The sequence below is a fragment of the Saccostrea echinata genome, unplaced genomic scaffold (assembly GCF_033153115.1).
Source record: "Saccostrea echinata isolate AGI-Se365-2 ecotype Australia unplaced genomic scaffold, CSIRO_AGI_Sech_v1 ptg000016l, whole genome shotgun sequence".
Taxonomy (NCBI): Eukaryota; Metazoa; Mollusca; class Bivalvia; order Ostreida; family Ostreidae; genus Saccostrea; species Saccostrea echinata.
This window is the reverse complement of record NW_026889765.1, coordinates 5,383,308-5,401,593: the sequence shown is the minus strand read 5'-3', so window position 1 is coordinate 5,401,593 and position 18,286 is coordinate 5,383,308. Positions and strand designations below refer to the sequence as shown.

The 18,286-nt window shown below is 32.4% G+C and overlaps 1 protein-coding gene across 1 annotated transcript; it reads right to left on the bottom strand.

The window, feature by feature from the left end:
• Window positions 1–1,857: 1,857 nt before the first annotated feature.
• Window positions 1,858–16,868, bottom strand: LOC133188369 (glucocorticoid-induced transcript 1 protein-like). Its single transcript, XM_061323758.1, has 8 exons — window positions 16,528–16,868; window positions 12,006–12,139; window positions 9,647–9,760; window positions 9,110–9,334; window positions 8,802–8,858; window positions 8,040–8,289; window positions 6,905–7,037; window positions 1,858–6,299 (listed from the first exon to the last, which is right to left on the bottom strand). The coding sequence occupies exons 1-8, from the start codon at window positions 16,724–16,726 to the stop codon at window positions 6,143–6,145; spliced, it is 1,269 nt and encodes a 422-aa protein (XP_061179742.1). The 5' UTR covers window positions 16,727–16,868; the 3' UTR covers window positions 1,858–6,142.
• Between the last annotated feature and the right edge of the window lie 1,418 nt (window positions 16,869–18,286).

The window sequence follows — 18,286 nt, the reverse complement described above, 5'->3', positions numbered from 1 at the left end:
CAAGGATTTCAGAATTAAAATTATTTGTTCACTTCTTACAAAAAACTCCAGTTTTTTTTTCCTTCAGGGTGCATTTCATTACTGCAACACATTCAAAATAGTCATTATTGTGACATAATTACATGTACTCATTACAGCAACAAAATAGTATACATTACTGCAACATTTATATGCATATTTTAGTCTTTAAAATCCAGCACTATTTATATACCCGGTATACATGTTTATAAGACACAGTTTTTCCATAAACTGATAGTGATTTGAAGGCCATTGATTTTACTGAAGTCTAGTAAGCTCATCATTTTCTTTTTTTTAGTTCTTTTACTTTTCGGTCTTGTATTAGCATTTTTCCTTTTATTCCAAAGGAATTGTATTCTTGGCAGCACTCCCTTTTTTTGAAATAACAATTTTTATGGGAAATTAATTTTAAAAAAAAAGATAGCATTAAAAATATCAGTATTTTATTGCTGCCTTGTGTAAATTCAAGGAAACTATAATTAATCTAATAGGTATGGTAATAATAGCCTCATTCTATTATTGCTGAAAATGTTCTTATTGTAAATTAGAATTAAAGGTTCAATTGTAAACTTAAAATTAAAGGATGAGACAGCAGTACAATTAATCTTCTGGGATTAATTATCTTGCCTGCTTCAGAAAATGCAGTACCTTATCTTTATCTGTCACATTAAGACTAATTAACAAGTCTGTTTGCAAGTGATATGAGGTTTTTTCTCCCTTATATAAATTTAAGGATACTACTGTATAAGTAGAATTTTTAGCAAGGATTCAATTTTGGCATTATTAGCGAGGGTTTTGAGATTGCTAAAATTGAATATCGCTAACAATTTAGCCTGTAACAGTTGTAACAGATACATGTATCTTTCTTGACATTATAAAATCGCTAAAATTACTTCTCGTTAAAACTTGTACCTATTTTTTGGGATAAATCGCTAAATTTGTGTCTTGCTAAAAATTCCACATATGCGGTATAAATTTCTAATAAGTAGTTTGGTATGTCCAAATTTTATAAATACAGTTGCTGTTTTATATTCATATCTTATTAAATTTTGACCTTTCATGTATTTTTTAGTTTCGGCCTTCTAATTTTTTTCTTAAGTCAAGTTCTCATCTTTTAGCTGCACCCTTGGATTTCTATCCTTCTGCGGGGCTCTTGCCGACTATTCAGTTTTCTTGTTTACACTGAATACACAATGTTATGTTTTTGAACAATATCTGATAAGTTGGAAGAAGGCTAGAATATTGCAGTCACAGGAGATATGCCCATTTTGTCCCAAAATTTTCGTGCCCATAATTTTTTTGTACAGAGTCAGTTTTTTGCTTGATCTATTGTGATGTATCACTACTAAATATATCTGCAGTTTTAAAATGTGGGTACAAAGGGTTGGAGGTCCAAATGGGCTTAGCCCCCCTGCGTGTACCTAGCTCCTATAATTCCTAGCAGTGTTACAGAGTCTGCACACTTCAGACAAGAATTAGATGCCGTTGTCCTAGGCATTTGCAATAAACTTGAATTTTGTTATATGTCATAAGGCCTTTATGCTAAAGAAATTGACCTCAAACAATAGGAGTGTTAAACAAGTGTACGATTTTGTTGTAGTACCATCGTCTTAAGCCACAGTGCAGAGTCCATATACATGTACATATACACATATTTAGCTCTCCTACAGGACTGTACATTTTATCTGTGGTTTGTGACAATGTTGTAATACAGGTATTATCTACACAATTTAACATAGAAAGTTATAATGCTGTACATGTACTTTTACCACTGCAGTGAAACTTTTTCTCTTGGTACATGTTATCCTCTAATAGAAGTAAAACACACAACACTGTAAAATCAATTAAAATTACAAAAGATAACATTTTTATTTCTTCTCTTTTTTTTTTTAAAACAATTTTCACAATTTGAAAACTTCTCATTTCTAACAAGCAAAATATAAAGAAAAAAAAACATCTTTCAAGACGATGAATTTAAAGCTTGCAATTGCTTCATATGATTTGTCTTTTTTTTTTTTAACAATACAAGTTTATACTTTTCATTCATAACATTAAAAATAACGAAACATCGTAAAATGTGAAGATACTTGACTTGCCAATTTAATTCGTTTTTTTTTTCTCATTCATTACAGTGTATGTCAAAGCTCTATTTAGCTGTTCAGTTGGATTCGATCAAGTCAAACAATGCAGAGAGTACATGTATATGCATACATTAAATTTTGTACAGAATCGGCAAGTTTTTCAATATATCTTCATTTTTCCTCTATATTTGTAGAAAGGTTGAAAAATTCCCCCTTGACCTTTCAAAAAATCACACAAAATTTATTATATACATGTAATGCAAAATTTTTATACATTGTTTGGCATGTCAGAAAATTGCCGTACACAAACGTACATGTACACATGACTTGTAACATTCCAAGTACATTGGCATGCCCTTTCTAAAGTTTCCAAAACTACCCTTGTAAATTAATCTAGAGCTGTAATTAAAATATTAAAACTGGACTTATTTTACAACATTGTCATTTACAACATTGTCATTTAATACAATCACGTGCTATTAATATGATTAAATAGTTCACTGCAAATTCTGGACATTTTACAAGTTTTTGTCAATCAATGATATCTCTGCATAATGAAAGTCTATTTTATACTTACTTTAATCTCAGTCTTTTAATCAAAGAACAAATACATAAATTAAATAAATTAACTTTTATAAATAAGTATAAATATTTTTTTTTAATTGAAACCACCTACACCCCCCCCCCCCCCTCCAACAAAGAGTTTTCACTTTATATTGTTCAACGGGTTGACATGATATTCAGGTTGTTATTAAGTTCTACAGATACTTTATTTCACAAAGAAAAAAGATGAATAGAAAACTATTTGTACACATTTTAATGTATTGCAAAAAAATTTATTAATTTTAATATGGATGTAAATTCTATTGCAAGAATAGATTACTTCCCCTTTTATTTGCAATTCTCTAAAAAAAAAAATAGCTACCATGAGTCAGCATCAAGTTAAAAACTCATGTCTTGTGTGTCAAAGCCTGCAACTATATATTTACAACATGCTATAGAAAAAAAAAATACAAGAAATCTATCAACATTGCAAAATTTCGCACAGTCTTTGCTTTTATAATTATGGAATATCATTAGAAAGAACAAAAATTCTGACTTCCATCATATAATCATCATATGATAGCCTTTAAATTTAATAATATACATCTTCATCGCTTTTACAGTGAATCCCCCTTCCTTCAATACAACACATAGGCATACAAAAGCCATTTCAGACACCTTTCAACTGCTTTAAGACTTGTTGAAATAAAAAAGTTTTCTTTATACAAATATAACATTTTGCAGATCTTAATTGTTCCATAACCCAAGCAGAGGAAAATAAAGAATACTGAAACATTATGACCAGTAAAACACACCTTCTGGGACAAAGTGTAAAAAAAAAAAACTGTCTGGACGGATCATTCAAAGTTGGGATGAAGTGGTATAGAAGTGAAACATGATCATGAAACTTGAGTGGAGGATCTAAATGGACGGAGATATGTGAAAATACCTGATGCAAGGCTTATCTGCCCATGTTGTCAGTTTTCGTTTCCCACAGTAAGGAATGTGAGATTCATTTAATATCAGACATATTAGCACAAATTTTGTCAAAATTTTAAAGCAGCCCAAATGAGCACTTCGGTACAAATTGTCTTTATGAATCTGTTTGTGAATTCTGGAAACCACATCAGAATAAAGAAAATTTGAAAATTACAAACTACGAACAGAGAACATGTCTGAATTTAAAAAAAAAAATCTTGCTTCATTTTTACCAAATGTATGATAATCAAGTTATATGTATTAAACCTGAAAAATAATTACAACTAAACCAGAATCGGTTTAACAGGATAAAATCACTAGTGTCATCTGGTCTACATTAGTTAAGTACACTAAGGGCTTGACATTGAAAAGAAACGATTTGGCGGCATGTACATATTAGGAAGAGACATGAAAGTCAAATGCCTAAAAACATGCTTTAATTTGAAATAAGATTTAAATACATGTACTTACTCTCAAACTTGGCAGATGTTAAGATACTACAATTAATGTATACTTAAAGTGAACTGAAGTTTCATATCTATGTCATACTATAAAATCACATATTTCTGATGTGTCAGATTTTTGAGGTTTGAGGAAAAAAATATTGCTTCAAGAGGATTTGATTTCATGGTTGAAGAGATGTGGCATTGCTACACATTTAAAATTTTACAGTTTGCAGAGAACATGAATTCTTGGGTCTCTTCATATCATGAAAACAACAATTAAACTCTCATAAAAATTAGTAATTTTACAGTACCTTACAAGAGAACACATTGAGCATAGCAATTAGCAATTACTTAACGAGTGGCCCTAGCTCACAATATCCTGTGTCTAAACAACCTCAAATAGATTTTAAGTATACAGGATAATAACATGTATATAGGAAGGAAAAAAACCCCACTGAACAAGTAGCCTCAAGATCTGCTTTACAGTGGTGACCTACCATTTCAAAATCATAAAAGCATAAACAGCAGTCAAAAAAGCACAGTCATTGTGGTCGTACTAAAATGCTTATCATTCATAAAATATCTGATTTTTTGGCAAAATGACAAAAAATATTTGTGCAAAGACTAGTTTCAGGTACAAGGACTTTCCCAAGAAAATATCTACTGCTGAACATTTCTTTATAGAGATCACTCAAAGTCCATCCACACTGCCATTTGAGAGAAGAAGAAAAAAAAAATCTTAAGCAATTAGTCTACTATACATTTAAGCCCAAATGTCTGTAGCTCAAAGGAAGAGGTTAAATGTGAAAAGTTTGGTATGATGTAGAATTGTGAGAAAACAGATGAATTTTTATCAGAATGATTTACTTACGCCTTGGATTAAAGTAATCTTGTACAGAACTGTTGATAAATATAGAGAGATTCTGATAAAGTGAGCTTTTACAGAACTGTCAATAAAGATAGACAGGTTCTGATAAAAAGTGAGCTTGTACAGAACTGTCAATACAGAGGGGATCTGTTTGTAGTTATTTTCTACTAATTGATGTACAGCTTTTCAAGTTAACAAGAAATTTTATGCATGAGAAAATTGGTCAACCATCATCATTCATATATATTCAATCAAATCTACTGCTGTGAAATTAATTCTGTAAAATATCATAACTTATAGTGAATGAAACATTAAAAGTTAACTAAAAAAAAAGACAAGAACAAGTACATTTCATCTGCAGTATGAAAACTAACCATCCCTTGAGGTTACGCAGCACAACATTGAAACATGAATATAAAAATACTTATTTATGAAATATCATGAGGAAATATTTCGTTAGATTAGTGATACATGTATATGTAAATGAGGTATTTTTTTTTACTAAGTAAATATTTCTCCTTAGACTTAATGCCATTTAAATGGAGATGCCACATTATTTCACATTCCACCAAAAAATTCACACATGCCTGAAAAAATCTATATGATCTCAAAATTACATTTCATTTGGTTAAATACCAAAACATACGGAATGTTTTTACATCATTGTGTAGTTTCAAATAAAATTTTAAAAGAGATTCCCAAGGTAGGAAAAATCTTGCAATAATAGTCTTTTCTGAAAATTTCCTTGTCTTCAAATTAATAAATTAAGCAAAAAATATGTAAAACCTAAACTTTAACATAAGTACAAAAGATAGATTCTGACTTTTCTACCTTCACCCTAAATATTTAGTATACTAAGTTATGTATTTGGTAAAGATAAAGCCAAAGATAGTATTTCAGCATTTACCTTAAACACATTTACATGTAACTGCATGCAATTAAGAGCCCAATAACAGAGCAAAATGTCAACCTAACAATAGAATTGCAACTACACATAACTAAGAAATTAGCTCAACTGATCAAAATCCTCAGTTTAGAGATTCTAGTAATAAAAAAAATTAATACAACCTCTTAACAAATTACTAAATAAATACTATTCTATTGAGTTAATCAAAATGAATGGGAAAAAAACCAATAATATTCACAAGCAGAAATACACAGAGAGAAAAAAAATTAACAACAGATTGGTCACCCATGGGGAGAATACTCTAATTAGTAATTGGTGCAGGGGTGGGTTGTGTCCCTTGATTTGTGTACATGTTTCTCAGGGGACAAAAAGCAGAATCGATGCTGGGTTTGAAGACATATTGGGTTGTCTTGATTGGACACAGTAGAGGTACTTTAATGGACGGCTGACTTGGTTTCCTGAAAAAAAAAAAAGTGACAAACATTAGAAGGCTTGCTTTTAAGGTACACTGGCCCTCTGCTTAAAGAGATAACTCTATACAATTAAAGGAATATATATATATGACAATTATTCTTTCATAAAATTGTCAAGTTAAAAGGCCATTTCTGTCAAATTTTGTCCCCTAATGTATGTTGAAATTGCATGCATTTTCATTACACTAGTACATGTATTACATTTCTTCTGGAAAATCATTAGTGTTAGAGCAAATTTTTTTCAAGCTTGAACAGAAGAATGATGAATCTTAATTAAAGGGTTTTTGCAGATTTTGGAGCCCTCCAGCTGTCTTGGGCTTACTCATCTTCTTCAGTGATGACTTTAATCCCCACCCTCTCCCCCGGTTGTCTTGTGCTTACTTGTCTTCTTCGGTGATGACTTAACCCCCCCCCCCCCTCTGTCTTGGACTTATTTGTCTTCTTCATGGATGACTTTAATCTCCCCCCTCTCCCAGGCTGTCTATGACTTACTCGTCTTCTTCAGTGATGACTTTAATCTCCCCCCTCCCCCAGGCTGTCTATGACTAAACCCCCCCCCCCTCCCCCACTCCTGGCTGTCTATGACTTACTTGTCTTCTTCAGTGATGACTTTAATCTTTTCACAGCCATCTGGTGGTTCCCTGACGAATGAGTAGGATTTGTTAGGACGAGGACTAGCTACCACCTTGAAATGAGAATCTGGTGACTCGCATCCCTCAATATCTGTAAGAAGGTATCAAAATTAGTACAGCTCTACACAAAAATTATATCTGTAAGAAAGTATCAAAATTATTACAGCTCTACACAAAAATTATATCTGTAAGAAGGTATCAAAATTATTACAGCTCTACACAAAAATTATATCTGTAAGAAGGTATCAAAATTATTACAGCTCTACACAAAAATTATATCTGTAAGAAGGTATCAAAATTATTACAGCTCTACACAAAAATTATATCTGTAAGAAGGTATCAAAATTATTACAGCTCTACACAAAAATTGTACAGTATGACGGAAAATTGAGCCCTTATTATATTATCCCCAAGGATTTAAAATATTCCAGAGATTTTCATATCATATGAAATGTGTGTGCATAGTAACTTCACTGATACACAAAAAATAATTCCTCTACAAGACAGAAAAGACAAGGCTTGCAGATGTACATGTATGTCTACTAGATCTATACGACCCAATATTTAGTATACAATTGTTATATCAGTTAACTTGTAAAGTTTTGCAATTCTATTTTATATGCAGTACAATTATAAGGTGCACAACTGAAATATCTGTTACCCAGAATGTAGATAAAATAAATGAATAATTTCAATAGAAAGGCATTGCATTTGAATTAATGGTCTTTAGAATACACAAATCTGCAAGCAATATTCTGTTTATAAGCCCTTTCATGTAACTTTAACTGAGCAGCATTATGAATATTCATGATTTTATTGGGAACATATTCAATTAAAAGAAATTGCGCAGTGTTTGAATAGGTGTGTATAAGTTCATCAAACTGATGCACCTTTTTGCAGAGAATCAGTCTCTTTATGGTGATTTTCAGGGAATCAGCAAAATATATTGATTTACTTTTATTTAGTAAAAAATCAGTAGAGGTATAACAATTATTTCTATTCAATGAATATAAGTGTGAAAGCTGATAGACAAAATCTTCAAAGTCAGCCACTTTTGTATCCACAAGTGGTTCTTCTATGTTAGTGAGAGTACCTTTCTCTGTCCTCTCATTGCCTGAGTCTGCTCCACTGGACGGACGAGAGGAGTCCATCTGGCCAGGAATGATGGGGATTGCTGGACTACCGGAATGTGACCCACTCCCTGAGCTCATGTCATCCACACTGATAGTAGGTGTTCCTGTGTCAAGTACTCCTGAGGGGGTCTGAGTTTCCATACTGCGTGTACTACTGGTCCGGTGCACTGGCTCGGGGACTGGAGCACGATGCCCATCGGGAATTTCAATCTGTAACAAATTTTCATTTGAATGAGTAATGGGCATTGCATATATATACAGTTGAACTTTGTTATCTTGAACACCTATATCTCGAATACAAGGGTTATGTCCAAGTGAGTTGGCAATCCTAACTACTTTTTCCTTTTTCGTCTCGTTTCGTGGTTATCTTCAACTTGAATCCTCCAATATCTCAAAGTTTTTAACTTTGCCCCTACTGAGTTTAAAATAACAAAGTTTGACTGTATATGGAAATTTATTTTTTGGACATCTATCTGTGGATTTTTCAAAAAGGTCTAATACAGCATTTAATAAAATTTAAGCAAAATAATGAAACTTAAAAAACTATGTCAATGAATGTCTGGATTCTTATTCACACATTGATATCTGTTTATGCCACTTACTGTATCAAATCTGTTGAATATTTTCAATTAACTATATCTCTAACCAACACAAATGAATCATTTTATAAACCACAACTTTGAAAGATATGTGGACAAAGAATTTTTAATGCCAAGACTCACTCTTTCTGCCTCTTCGGTGTCATGTTCTATGTTCTTGAGCACCAGTTTTTCAATCTCCTAGAGAAAATATGCACATCATGTAATAAATAATTCAAAGTGAAAAGCAACATCTGGTGTCCATTGAAATAGATCTGTATATTATTCCTTCCCAAAGATTTAAATGAAACAGAAGTTAATAGATCCTCATATAACTTTTTTATGATAAAATGTTAACAAATGAATCAAAACAATGCACTATTTACTCAAAAAATAATACTTCCAAAGTAAATAACTTTGTCCCTCCACCCATATAGTATGGTAACACATACCATACTGAGGCCCTCTACACTGTTCCTCTGGTACCGAGACATATTCTTGGGGGAGGGGATGTGAGCTGGGATCCCCAGGGGTTTAGACGTCCGGATTGGCACAATGAGGTTCTGAAGGGCTGCGGGAGCTGTGGCAGACAGTGCATCATGACTCGCCGGGATTGGACTTTGTCGCGCCTTTGGCGTATCACTCCTACTGGAGTTCTTCAACCTTTGTCTGATGGCCTGCAAAACAATCATCAGGAATGATAACTCCTATTGGAGCACAGGAAGAATCATCAGGAAAGACAACTCCTACAGAACACTTTACATACTTTGTGTCAAATACAGTACTTTTAACATATATAAAGCAAAGTTTAAGGATCAAACAATTTTGTGGTACTTTTAAAGTAATTCATGATATCCATTCAGTTTCTACAGGGAATGAAAAACCACCCAGTGTGATTGTTTATGATGGACATACGCTGTAACCATATTTCACTGATTATAAATTCTTTTATTCCTTAATATTTGGGATATATTAGTTTACAGACTTACAGCTAACTGGTCACCTGGTCCAAATGACCTGGATCGTCTGTGATCTTTGGACTTTTTCCTCTGTTTTTTGTCCAGTTTGTGTGAGCTGTGACGAGCCACATCAGCCTCTTCTGTCTGTAAAGAGTCATAAATCTGTCATTCAGTATACTAAAGACACTGTATACTGTATACAGGATTATTGTCGCCCTGTGTTATTTTCGCCCTTTCATACTTCCAAACAATTTTACCCTATTTTACATTTGCCCAGTCACATTTCTGTTTAAGAATCTTTGAATTCGCCTCATCTTAAATTTGCCCACTTGTGTCTAGGGAGAAAGGGGCGAAAATAAAACAGAGGCAAAAATTTTACAGTTTATACAGTATATACACTAGTAAAGAGGTAGCCACCCCCTGAACTTAAACATACTCCATACATTCAATTTCTGAAATTAAATCTTAAATTCAATTTCAGAAGATCAGTGCATTTCTTATCACTGTCTTAAAAGACCAATGTAAATGTTTCGGGTGATTCATGCATTTTTTTTTCAACAATTTAAATTACTTTACAAGTTATGAACTTGTTTTGGAGAAGAGAGTCAAGAAACTTCAATTTTATGGTTTTTGTTATTTCAAAGAACAAACTTTGCTACTGTATATCATGTATTTATACACTATATTCATGATAATACAATAGTTATACATGTATGCATAATGCATGTATTTGCCATGCCTGTTTATATGTAGTCTACAAACAATGGAAAGACTTGCAGCTTTTCATAAAAAGATCATTGCGCCAAATTTAAAAAAAAAAAGGCCTGTTTGCCTTTTTCCAACCCAGATTTTTATCAATGATATGAAGGTAGGTAAAATACTTTAATTTTTCATTTTAAAATTCAGATAAATATTTATGCAAATTTTCATAATCTCTGTAATCATATAACTGTAACATTTTAATCAAACAAGTTTTTTATGAAAAAATTATATCAATGATAATATACATTAAACAATATTGAAAAAAAAAAATTAAAAGCATGAAAAGAATTAAGGAATAAAATGTTTTTTGAGCAGGATTAATGAATTTTCATGGGTTTGCTGTGCCAATTAATGACAAACAAACAGTATATTACTTTAGGCCTTGGCTTTATATTTTTTATAAACTAGAAAATATACACTAATTAAAAACAAGAGTGCACTTGGACACGTGTCACCTGCAGGCGACCTTTTTGTGAAAGTTTGACCCCTCCCATACAGATACAGATAAAGGGACAGAAAGACAATGGAGACAGTGTTCCCTAAGTCAACATAAAATTAATAATTGTGTGACCTGACCTTGGACAATAAATCCAATAAAATCTTTGTTTATATGACATCAGCCAAAAACCTTTACTTGGTTTCAAAAATGACAATTAACCTTTTGTTTATAAATGGCATTACCTCACTTCCAGACAGATGTTGAGTTGACACTTGTTCTGATTTTAATTTATATTGTTTATTTATAATTTATCAGATGTATAACTGATTCTCTGACTAATTCCACAAAGACTGGCCAATAAACCCTTTACATATGTTCTTTGTATGTTTTGAAGACAGTTTGATAACTAATTTTTTTTTTTGGTAGGTTTAGCTAAAGTATGGCTGGAAATACAGTATAAACTTCAATAGTCAATACTGCCAAAAAAAAAAAAAAGTTTTAAAAATGTCATAAATGTCCTAAAATGACATACACTGTAAGATGTAGGCTACCAAGATTCAACAAATTCTGTTGAATAAAATACATGTACTAGAAAACAAATACATATACATGTATATATATATATATATATTGGCCTTAACACGAAGTTGCAATTGCGTGATAAAATAACATTTTACCTACGATGCATATAGAACTTCGAATTAATATAATTAATCGTGCTACTTTTAAAAGTGGATTGTATCCAATACATCACTCATTCTCAGGATTGAGGAATGTTTTTAATGAAGGGTTAACCTGTGTCATCTTTAAAAGCAACCAATGAATTCGTCCATGCATTGACGATCTTTGGAAAACTTACAGTACCCGAGATTTTGAGATCCCCACACAAACTAAAGCCTGAAATCTGTATAGAAACTGTTGCGGCTGCGTAGCATCACTCATCATTCTTTCGGCATAAAATCATAATCTGATGTTTAACACTTAAAATCTTTGGATGACATTTTTAAGATAAGCTTCAGTTTTGTCTCTAGAAATGTTTTTATTTACACAAATAATACATTTTCATGATTTTTTTACTGAGTAAATTGATGACCTAGCATCGTTACAGATACCGGTAACTCAAGTCCCTCTAAGGCTCGAGTAAAAATTAAGGTAAAAACCCCTCTACTGTTCATGACTGTGCATTACCTGTGTGCAGGCGTCGACCTTGAAACTTGACAGAAACTCAGGTGAGGGCCACTGTCCCTTTAGGTAGATTGCTTCTAGTGACCCTGTCCTCTTCAGAGGGCTACTGGTCACTCTCACAGCTTTGGGACGTTCAACTAAAAAATAAACAAATACATATTAAATCTTTACAACTAATGTTAAACATGTACCATGTAGTTAAATACATGTAAAATGGTGTTTACTGCTTGGTTTCTGTGAGATATTTTTTTTTTATAAATACGGATGGGTTGTTGATTTACATATATAACTTAGTACATGTAGCTTGGAAGTAGGTTTTACAAAGTAAACTGCATTTTCACATCTTCAAATAAATTTGGACAAAATCCCACATGCAAAAAAACTAAAATTTTAGACCCTTTCATGATAACTGCGAAACTTCTCTTTTTCAGGGAAAACTGATATAGTTTGGCAAAGTTTGAGTTGGCATATAATTAAATGACATTTATTTTATCATGTTTATAAACATATAATATATATTATTTAATATTATTAATACATTTTTACATAGATCTGGTTTATAAAAAATCTCTTAATGTTAGCTGTATCTAAAATAACCCTCTCAATTATACACCATACTTTAAACATGCAAACTTTTACAAACTTAAATTCCAGATTTATACATTTAAGCAAAAGTGAAGGTAACAGGTAGTTTCTGCTGATTATCATTCAACATATCTTTTTTTTCTCTTAATATACCAAAACCCCAGGTGCCATGATTTGCTGAACACCTTAAATAATGGCATACACTGCTTAAAATACTATAATGGCATACACTGCTTAAAATACTTCCTGATGTAAATTTCAGTGCATTAAGATTAAAATTTAAATATCATATTTTCAGCACTCATTTATAATTGAGAAACTAACATTTTTAAAATTCAGAAACTAACATTTTTTTAAATGGAGCAAAACTGATTTTTTTTTATGGCAATTCCATAGTTATTTTAAGTTGAATTAATTATATACTGTACTCAAATATGAAGACGAATTCAATCATGGCTTATGCATATAAATAGTCCAACCTCATTATCTTGAAGTTGATCATTGTTGATGGGGTTGAGAAATATAATGTCATGCTTTCTGAGATACGGAGGTTAAAAATAACTAAGGAAAAAGTGGTTGGAACTTCCAACTCACTTCCACATATTCATGATATTTGAAGCTCAATTAAAAATTTACAAGTTAGTATAACTGACAGAAATAAACCAGGGGCTGACAAATAGATTTTTCAAGCACTTGCCCACGGGCAAGTGCATGGTCAAATTCACTTGCCCTACTTCAATTTTTACTTGCCCCACAGTAAACTATAAATAATAATTAAAGATAACACTTAAAACAAAACAATTTTGATTACATTTAAAACAATAAAACATACTTCCTTTAATTTTTTCATTGTTGTGTACTATCCAGCACTTCATATTCATCATCATGAATTAATTCTTGACCAAATCAAAAAATTTTGCAACCTCAATGTGTTGTTCTGAATATTGGTGACATTTGAAAACTCCTGCCAGTAAGTACTAAGTACCATACAATCTATGTCACTATCATATTTCAGCTATTGTAATGATACTTGTTATTTGTTAAAAATAATTGTTTCCGACCGTTGTTTTTATTTCTCATACTTGGCATGCTTAGTCGGTTTTGTACCGAGTTCTTTCGCTAAAATTGATATGGACGACGTACTTATCATTTGCTTTAGATCGTTTTCTGTCTCGTAACTGTCAAAACTTTCTCCATTTCTCCGACGCCAATTTGTCACTTTCAATTAAGTACAAAATTAATACGTATGCTAAAAACTTTTGGCAAAACTTGTAATGAATGGAATAAAAGATACATGATGACACAATTAAACTGGTTTGCGTACGAAGTGTGACAAGCAAAGGAAGATAACTCTTACGACAAAAAAATATGGATTGCATTCAAGTAAAACTAAAGCATTTTTATAAATATTTATTGATTGATTTTTTTAAAGTCACTTGCCCACGGACAAGTGCCTATTAAAAATTCACTTGCCCGCCTCTAAAATTCACCAGCCCCAGGTGTCAGGCAATGGGCTTTGTCAGCCCCTGTAAACTAAAACTGCATGTTTTACATCAGATGAATCATAAAAGTATTATATTAAATTTTGTTCACATTTTAAATATAGTGACGACTTATTGTGTATTTTTAAATAAATAAAAAAAGTGGTGAACAAAATAACCACACAGCACTAGAAATTGTCACCAACTTTAACCTGTTATCTGCCTAATTTTCAGTAATAAAATATGCATGGTAAAAAAAACTCAAGAAAGTTTGTCTTTCAGTTTCAGATTTAATAGAATGTAAATTTCAGGGTCCTCACACCACTTTTTGGGACTGGAACCGGCGCCGTAAAAAATATAGAAAATTAGTGACCTTTGTAGGAATTTTGGGGTAAACATTTTTCATTAAAATCATTATATGTTGGGTTTATGGTGTTTGTTATCAACTAAATTACTGTTTTTCACTACAAAGGAATATGAGTAGCAAGTTAAGTTATATATCCAACATTACTATATGTTCTTATTATATACGTCAGGCGCAGATCCAGGAATTGAAGTTTGAGGGGACGCAAAAAGTAGGCAGGGGGTCCTGGATTCTAGAGATTTTGTAGGGTAAAAATGAGGTCTACCGAGAACATTTTTACATTTTCTCGACGAAACTCTGATTTACGCTTTACTTTGACAATTTTTAGGGGCGCGCCCCCTTTAAATCCGCCACTGATATTTTTTGTTGTTGACCTTATGGTATTAATAAAACTAAATCTCTAAATGTCCTAACATGGTTTCTTTATTTTGTGGTGGTCAGGCAGGTTTGATCACAGAGCTCCCACTGGAGCGAAAATATTTTTCGCCACTATTCGCGATGAAAGGAATCACATTTTTACATCTCGTCTCGACAAGTGTACAGTGTTAAACACTCCACTAATAGCACTATTTCAATTTGTTTATATCACAGGCATTGTTTTAAAATTGTAAAATTTAAAGTTGTATCCACTTACAAAACTGATATAGGAATTATTTCTACATTTATACAATTAATCTGATACTGATATTAGCCAACTCTTAACAGTAGATGTCCTCTTGTTCATAACTTTTTAGCCTGGGGAGGGGGGTTACAGACTTAGTAAAGATATATGACATTTTTAAAAATGAAAAAATAATTTAATAGGCGAAAATTTTAATCATATCAACAATTTATTGTGAAAAGAAGTAATTAAAATCAGGTTTAAAACTTGGCTTAATTTAACAACTTGGACACTGGGTGTATATGCATATAAATTCATATAACTGAAAATAATTCAGCATAATTGACAAAAGTATTGTTTTGTTTCCAAGCCAGTATCTCTTTCACTCTTTGTCAGTTTATGGTATAATGAACACACTATTTTGACTTTAATCAGGTAAAATTAGCAGCCATGCTCTGCAATTTTCGTCATGTTTGAATGGTATATCTAAAAAAAGTTCATTTTCGCCACTTTTGAATTTCTTTTCACCACTTTTGGAGAAAATTCGCAATTGGCGCAAATGGCGAATCACAGCTCGAGCCCTGGTTTGATCACCAGTGGCCAGATAACTCTGTTCAACTTGCAAAAAAATCTGTCAGTCTGCCACAGTGCATACTAAGAAAAATCACTTACACATCTCAGTTCTTCAAATGCACATAGACGTTTTACAACAATGATTAAAGCTAATGAAAATAACAAGAAATAGTGAGTAAATAATTATGATTTTTTTCTTTTTATAATTTATTTCAGGAATTTCATAAATAATCCTATTTACCAACTTTCACAAATATTATAATCATCATCATTAACAATATGACTGACAAAGTATACTCCCCACCCAGATCAATAGATGTGTCATACTATGACATACTGCTGTTAAACAAGAGTAAAGTGGAAAACCCAAGATTTCCCCACACAGTGAACTGAACAAAAATATAATCTTGTGCACAAACATAAACCATGTAAAAACAAATACACTGTATATGTTGTACATGAATGAATAAATGTTTGCATTATATTTAAATGGGTTTCAAAATAAATTTCATTAAAATATCGAACAATATTGAGCTTAGAAAATATTTCTTGAATATGATAGTAAAGATTTTATTTTTTAAATTCTCCAATTCAGCATGCCTTATTGGAAGGTAAAATTGGCACTATGCCACAATTTCGGCCATTTTAATGATTGGTGTCTTAAACAAGGTTTCAAGTATTTCGTGTAACTCGCCTGTAAATTATAAAATAAACTTTGAAGGAAATCCTTTTTATTAAGCTACTTGATATAGATAAATATCTTTCCTAGGGAGGGTCTTCCGGCGATTACCGATTTCACTTTAAATAAGAAACATATTCACTCAAAAACTGTGTAGTGGATTTGACATTTCGACAAAAGCTTCCAAAACTTGGCCTGATGCCAACTTCTTTCACTGCACGTTGTTCAGGCTAAAATTTTACCTTTGAAACTTGGCGAATTCGGAGACTTCCTCTCCGGGGAGTAGTTGGAATCTGGAGATCTTCTTGGTACCCATGGTGTGGGTGAGGACGGACTTTTTCTGGTGGGACTGCCTTTCAATTTGAAGGGTTGCACGGCTTTCATAGGCCGCATCGTTGAGGGCGACGCGTTCTTCCGCACTCGTTGCGGCTGTGTAGACATTTTTCCAATGCTATATCCAGAAAAGGAAGCACAGTTAGTTTATAAACACCCAACTGAACGAATAGAGCTTTCAGCCTTCCATTAACCACTCAATTTTCGATAAAATACAGTCAACGTAAGTTCGGCAGACTTTACACACAAAAATGCAGATCACGTGACTTTCCGATGTTATTTCATTGGATAAAATACTCCAAGTGCATTATAAGTGACAAAACTTGGAACTTACTTCGTAAATTTATCAATTTGAAGATAAAACAGTTTATGATGATTCCTCTCACAGAATACTGGTGTGCATGCTTCTAATTTAGTAAAATATATTAATCTGTTGATGTTTTTTTTTTTAAACTATCGATCAAGAAAGAAAAATAGTAAAAAGTAACCTCGCTAGGTTGGCGGCCGGATTTGCAATGTATTGTTTTGAAATGCATAAAATCAGCTAGAAATAATGAAAGTTTAGGTTACTTTAGAAATAAATAAACAAAAAGAATATAAGTCTTTTATTTCTAAAGGTTACATGTATGACAGGGGCGGATTCAGGTTTTTTTTCCGGGGGGGGGGGTTCACATCAAGCGCATTTATAATATATAATTATATGTAACATATGTCAGGCTCGGAAAATTTTTGACAAGCAAAATAAAAAAAAAAAGAAGAAGAAAGAAAGAAAACGAAACACCTTGCCCAAACCCGAAAATCCTATTTCGTGGGTGGTAAGGTTTCTAAAGAGGTGCGTGTTCCGTGTTCTTAGGGGGAAGGGGGTTTCCAAGATCATTTTTTCGCTACTTTTACATAGACTTCTCCGGCCGACTCCCCCACCCCCCCCCCCCCCTTTTCAAGATCCATCCGTGTATGGACCTGTCAGTGATACCTGGATTTTTATTATAAAGTACGTGTAAAACGCATGTTTTAAAGTCACTATAGCTGAATATGAAAGTAAACCAAATGTAACCTTGTAAAATTAAAAAGGAAAATTCATTGCTAAAAAATGATTGGTCCTTTTCATTAAAAATATCGCAAAATAGATTTTTCCCCGACTCAGGCTGCACTTTTTTGACAAAATAAATAAATAAATAAATAATTAAATGAATAAATAAATAAAAATAAGGGCGAATCTTAGGGTTAAAATTAAGAAAACGATATTTAGGGCTAATCTAGGGCTAAAATTAGGAAATTTATAGCTAAATCAGGGCAGTTTTAGACATTGAAATGACGCGTATATAGTGCACTTTTTTTGAGAAGATGTGGGAACAAGGCGTGCAAAATGCCTACATAGCTTCAAATGTAGGAACATTGTGAATTTAGTATTTAAAGTTCTTATCATTGAAAGGTATGAAAGTATGAGAAACAAAACTTTCCTTTGGAAAATTCTTTCGACACAGTCCCGGAGCAACGGTTTCAAAAGTGTGTGTGGGGGGGGGGGGACTTCCCAAAATTATCTGACAAGCAAAATTTACTGTTCACATCCTGCAATTTGACCTCCCCCGTTCTACGGGCCTGCGACAAAAATCATTCTACGATTTACAAAAACAGGTATGTTGCCATGGTTAATTACTAACTTTAAAA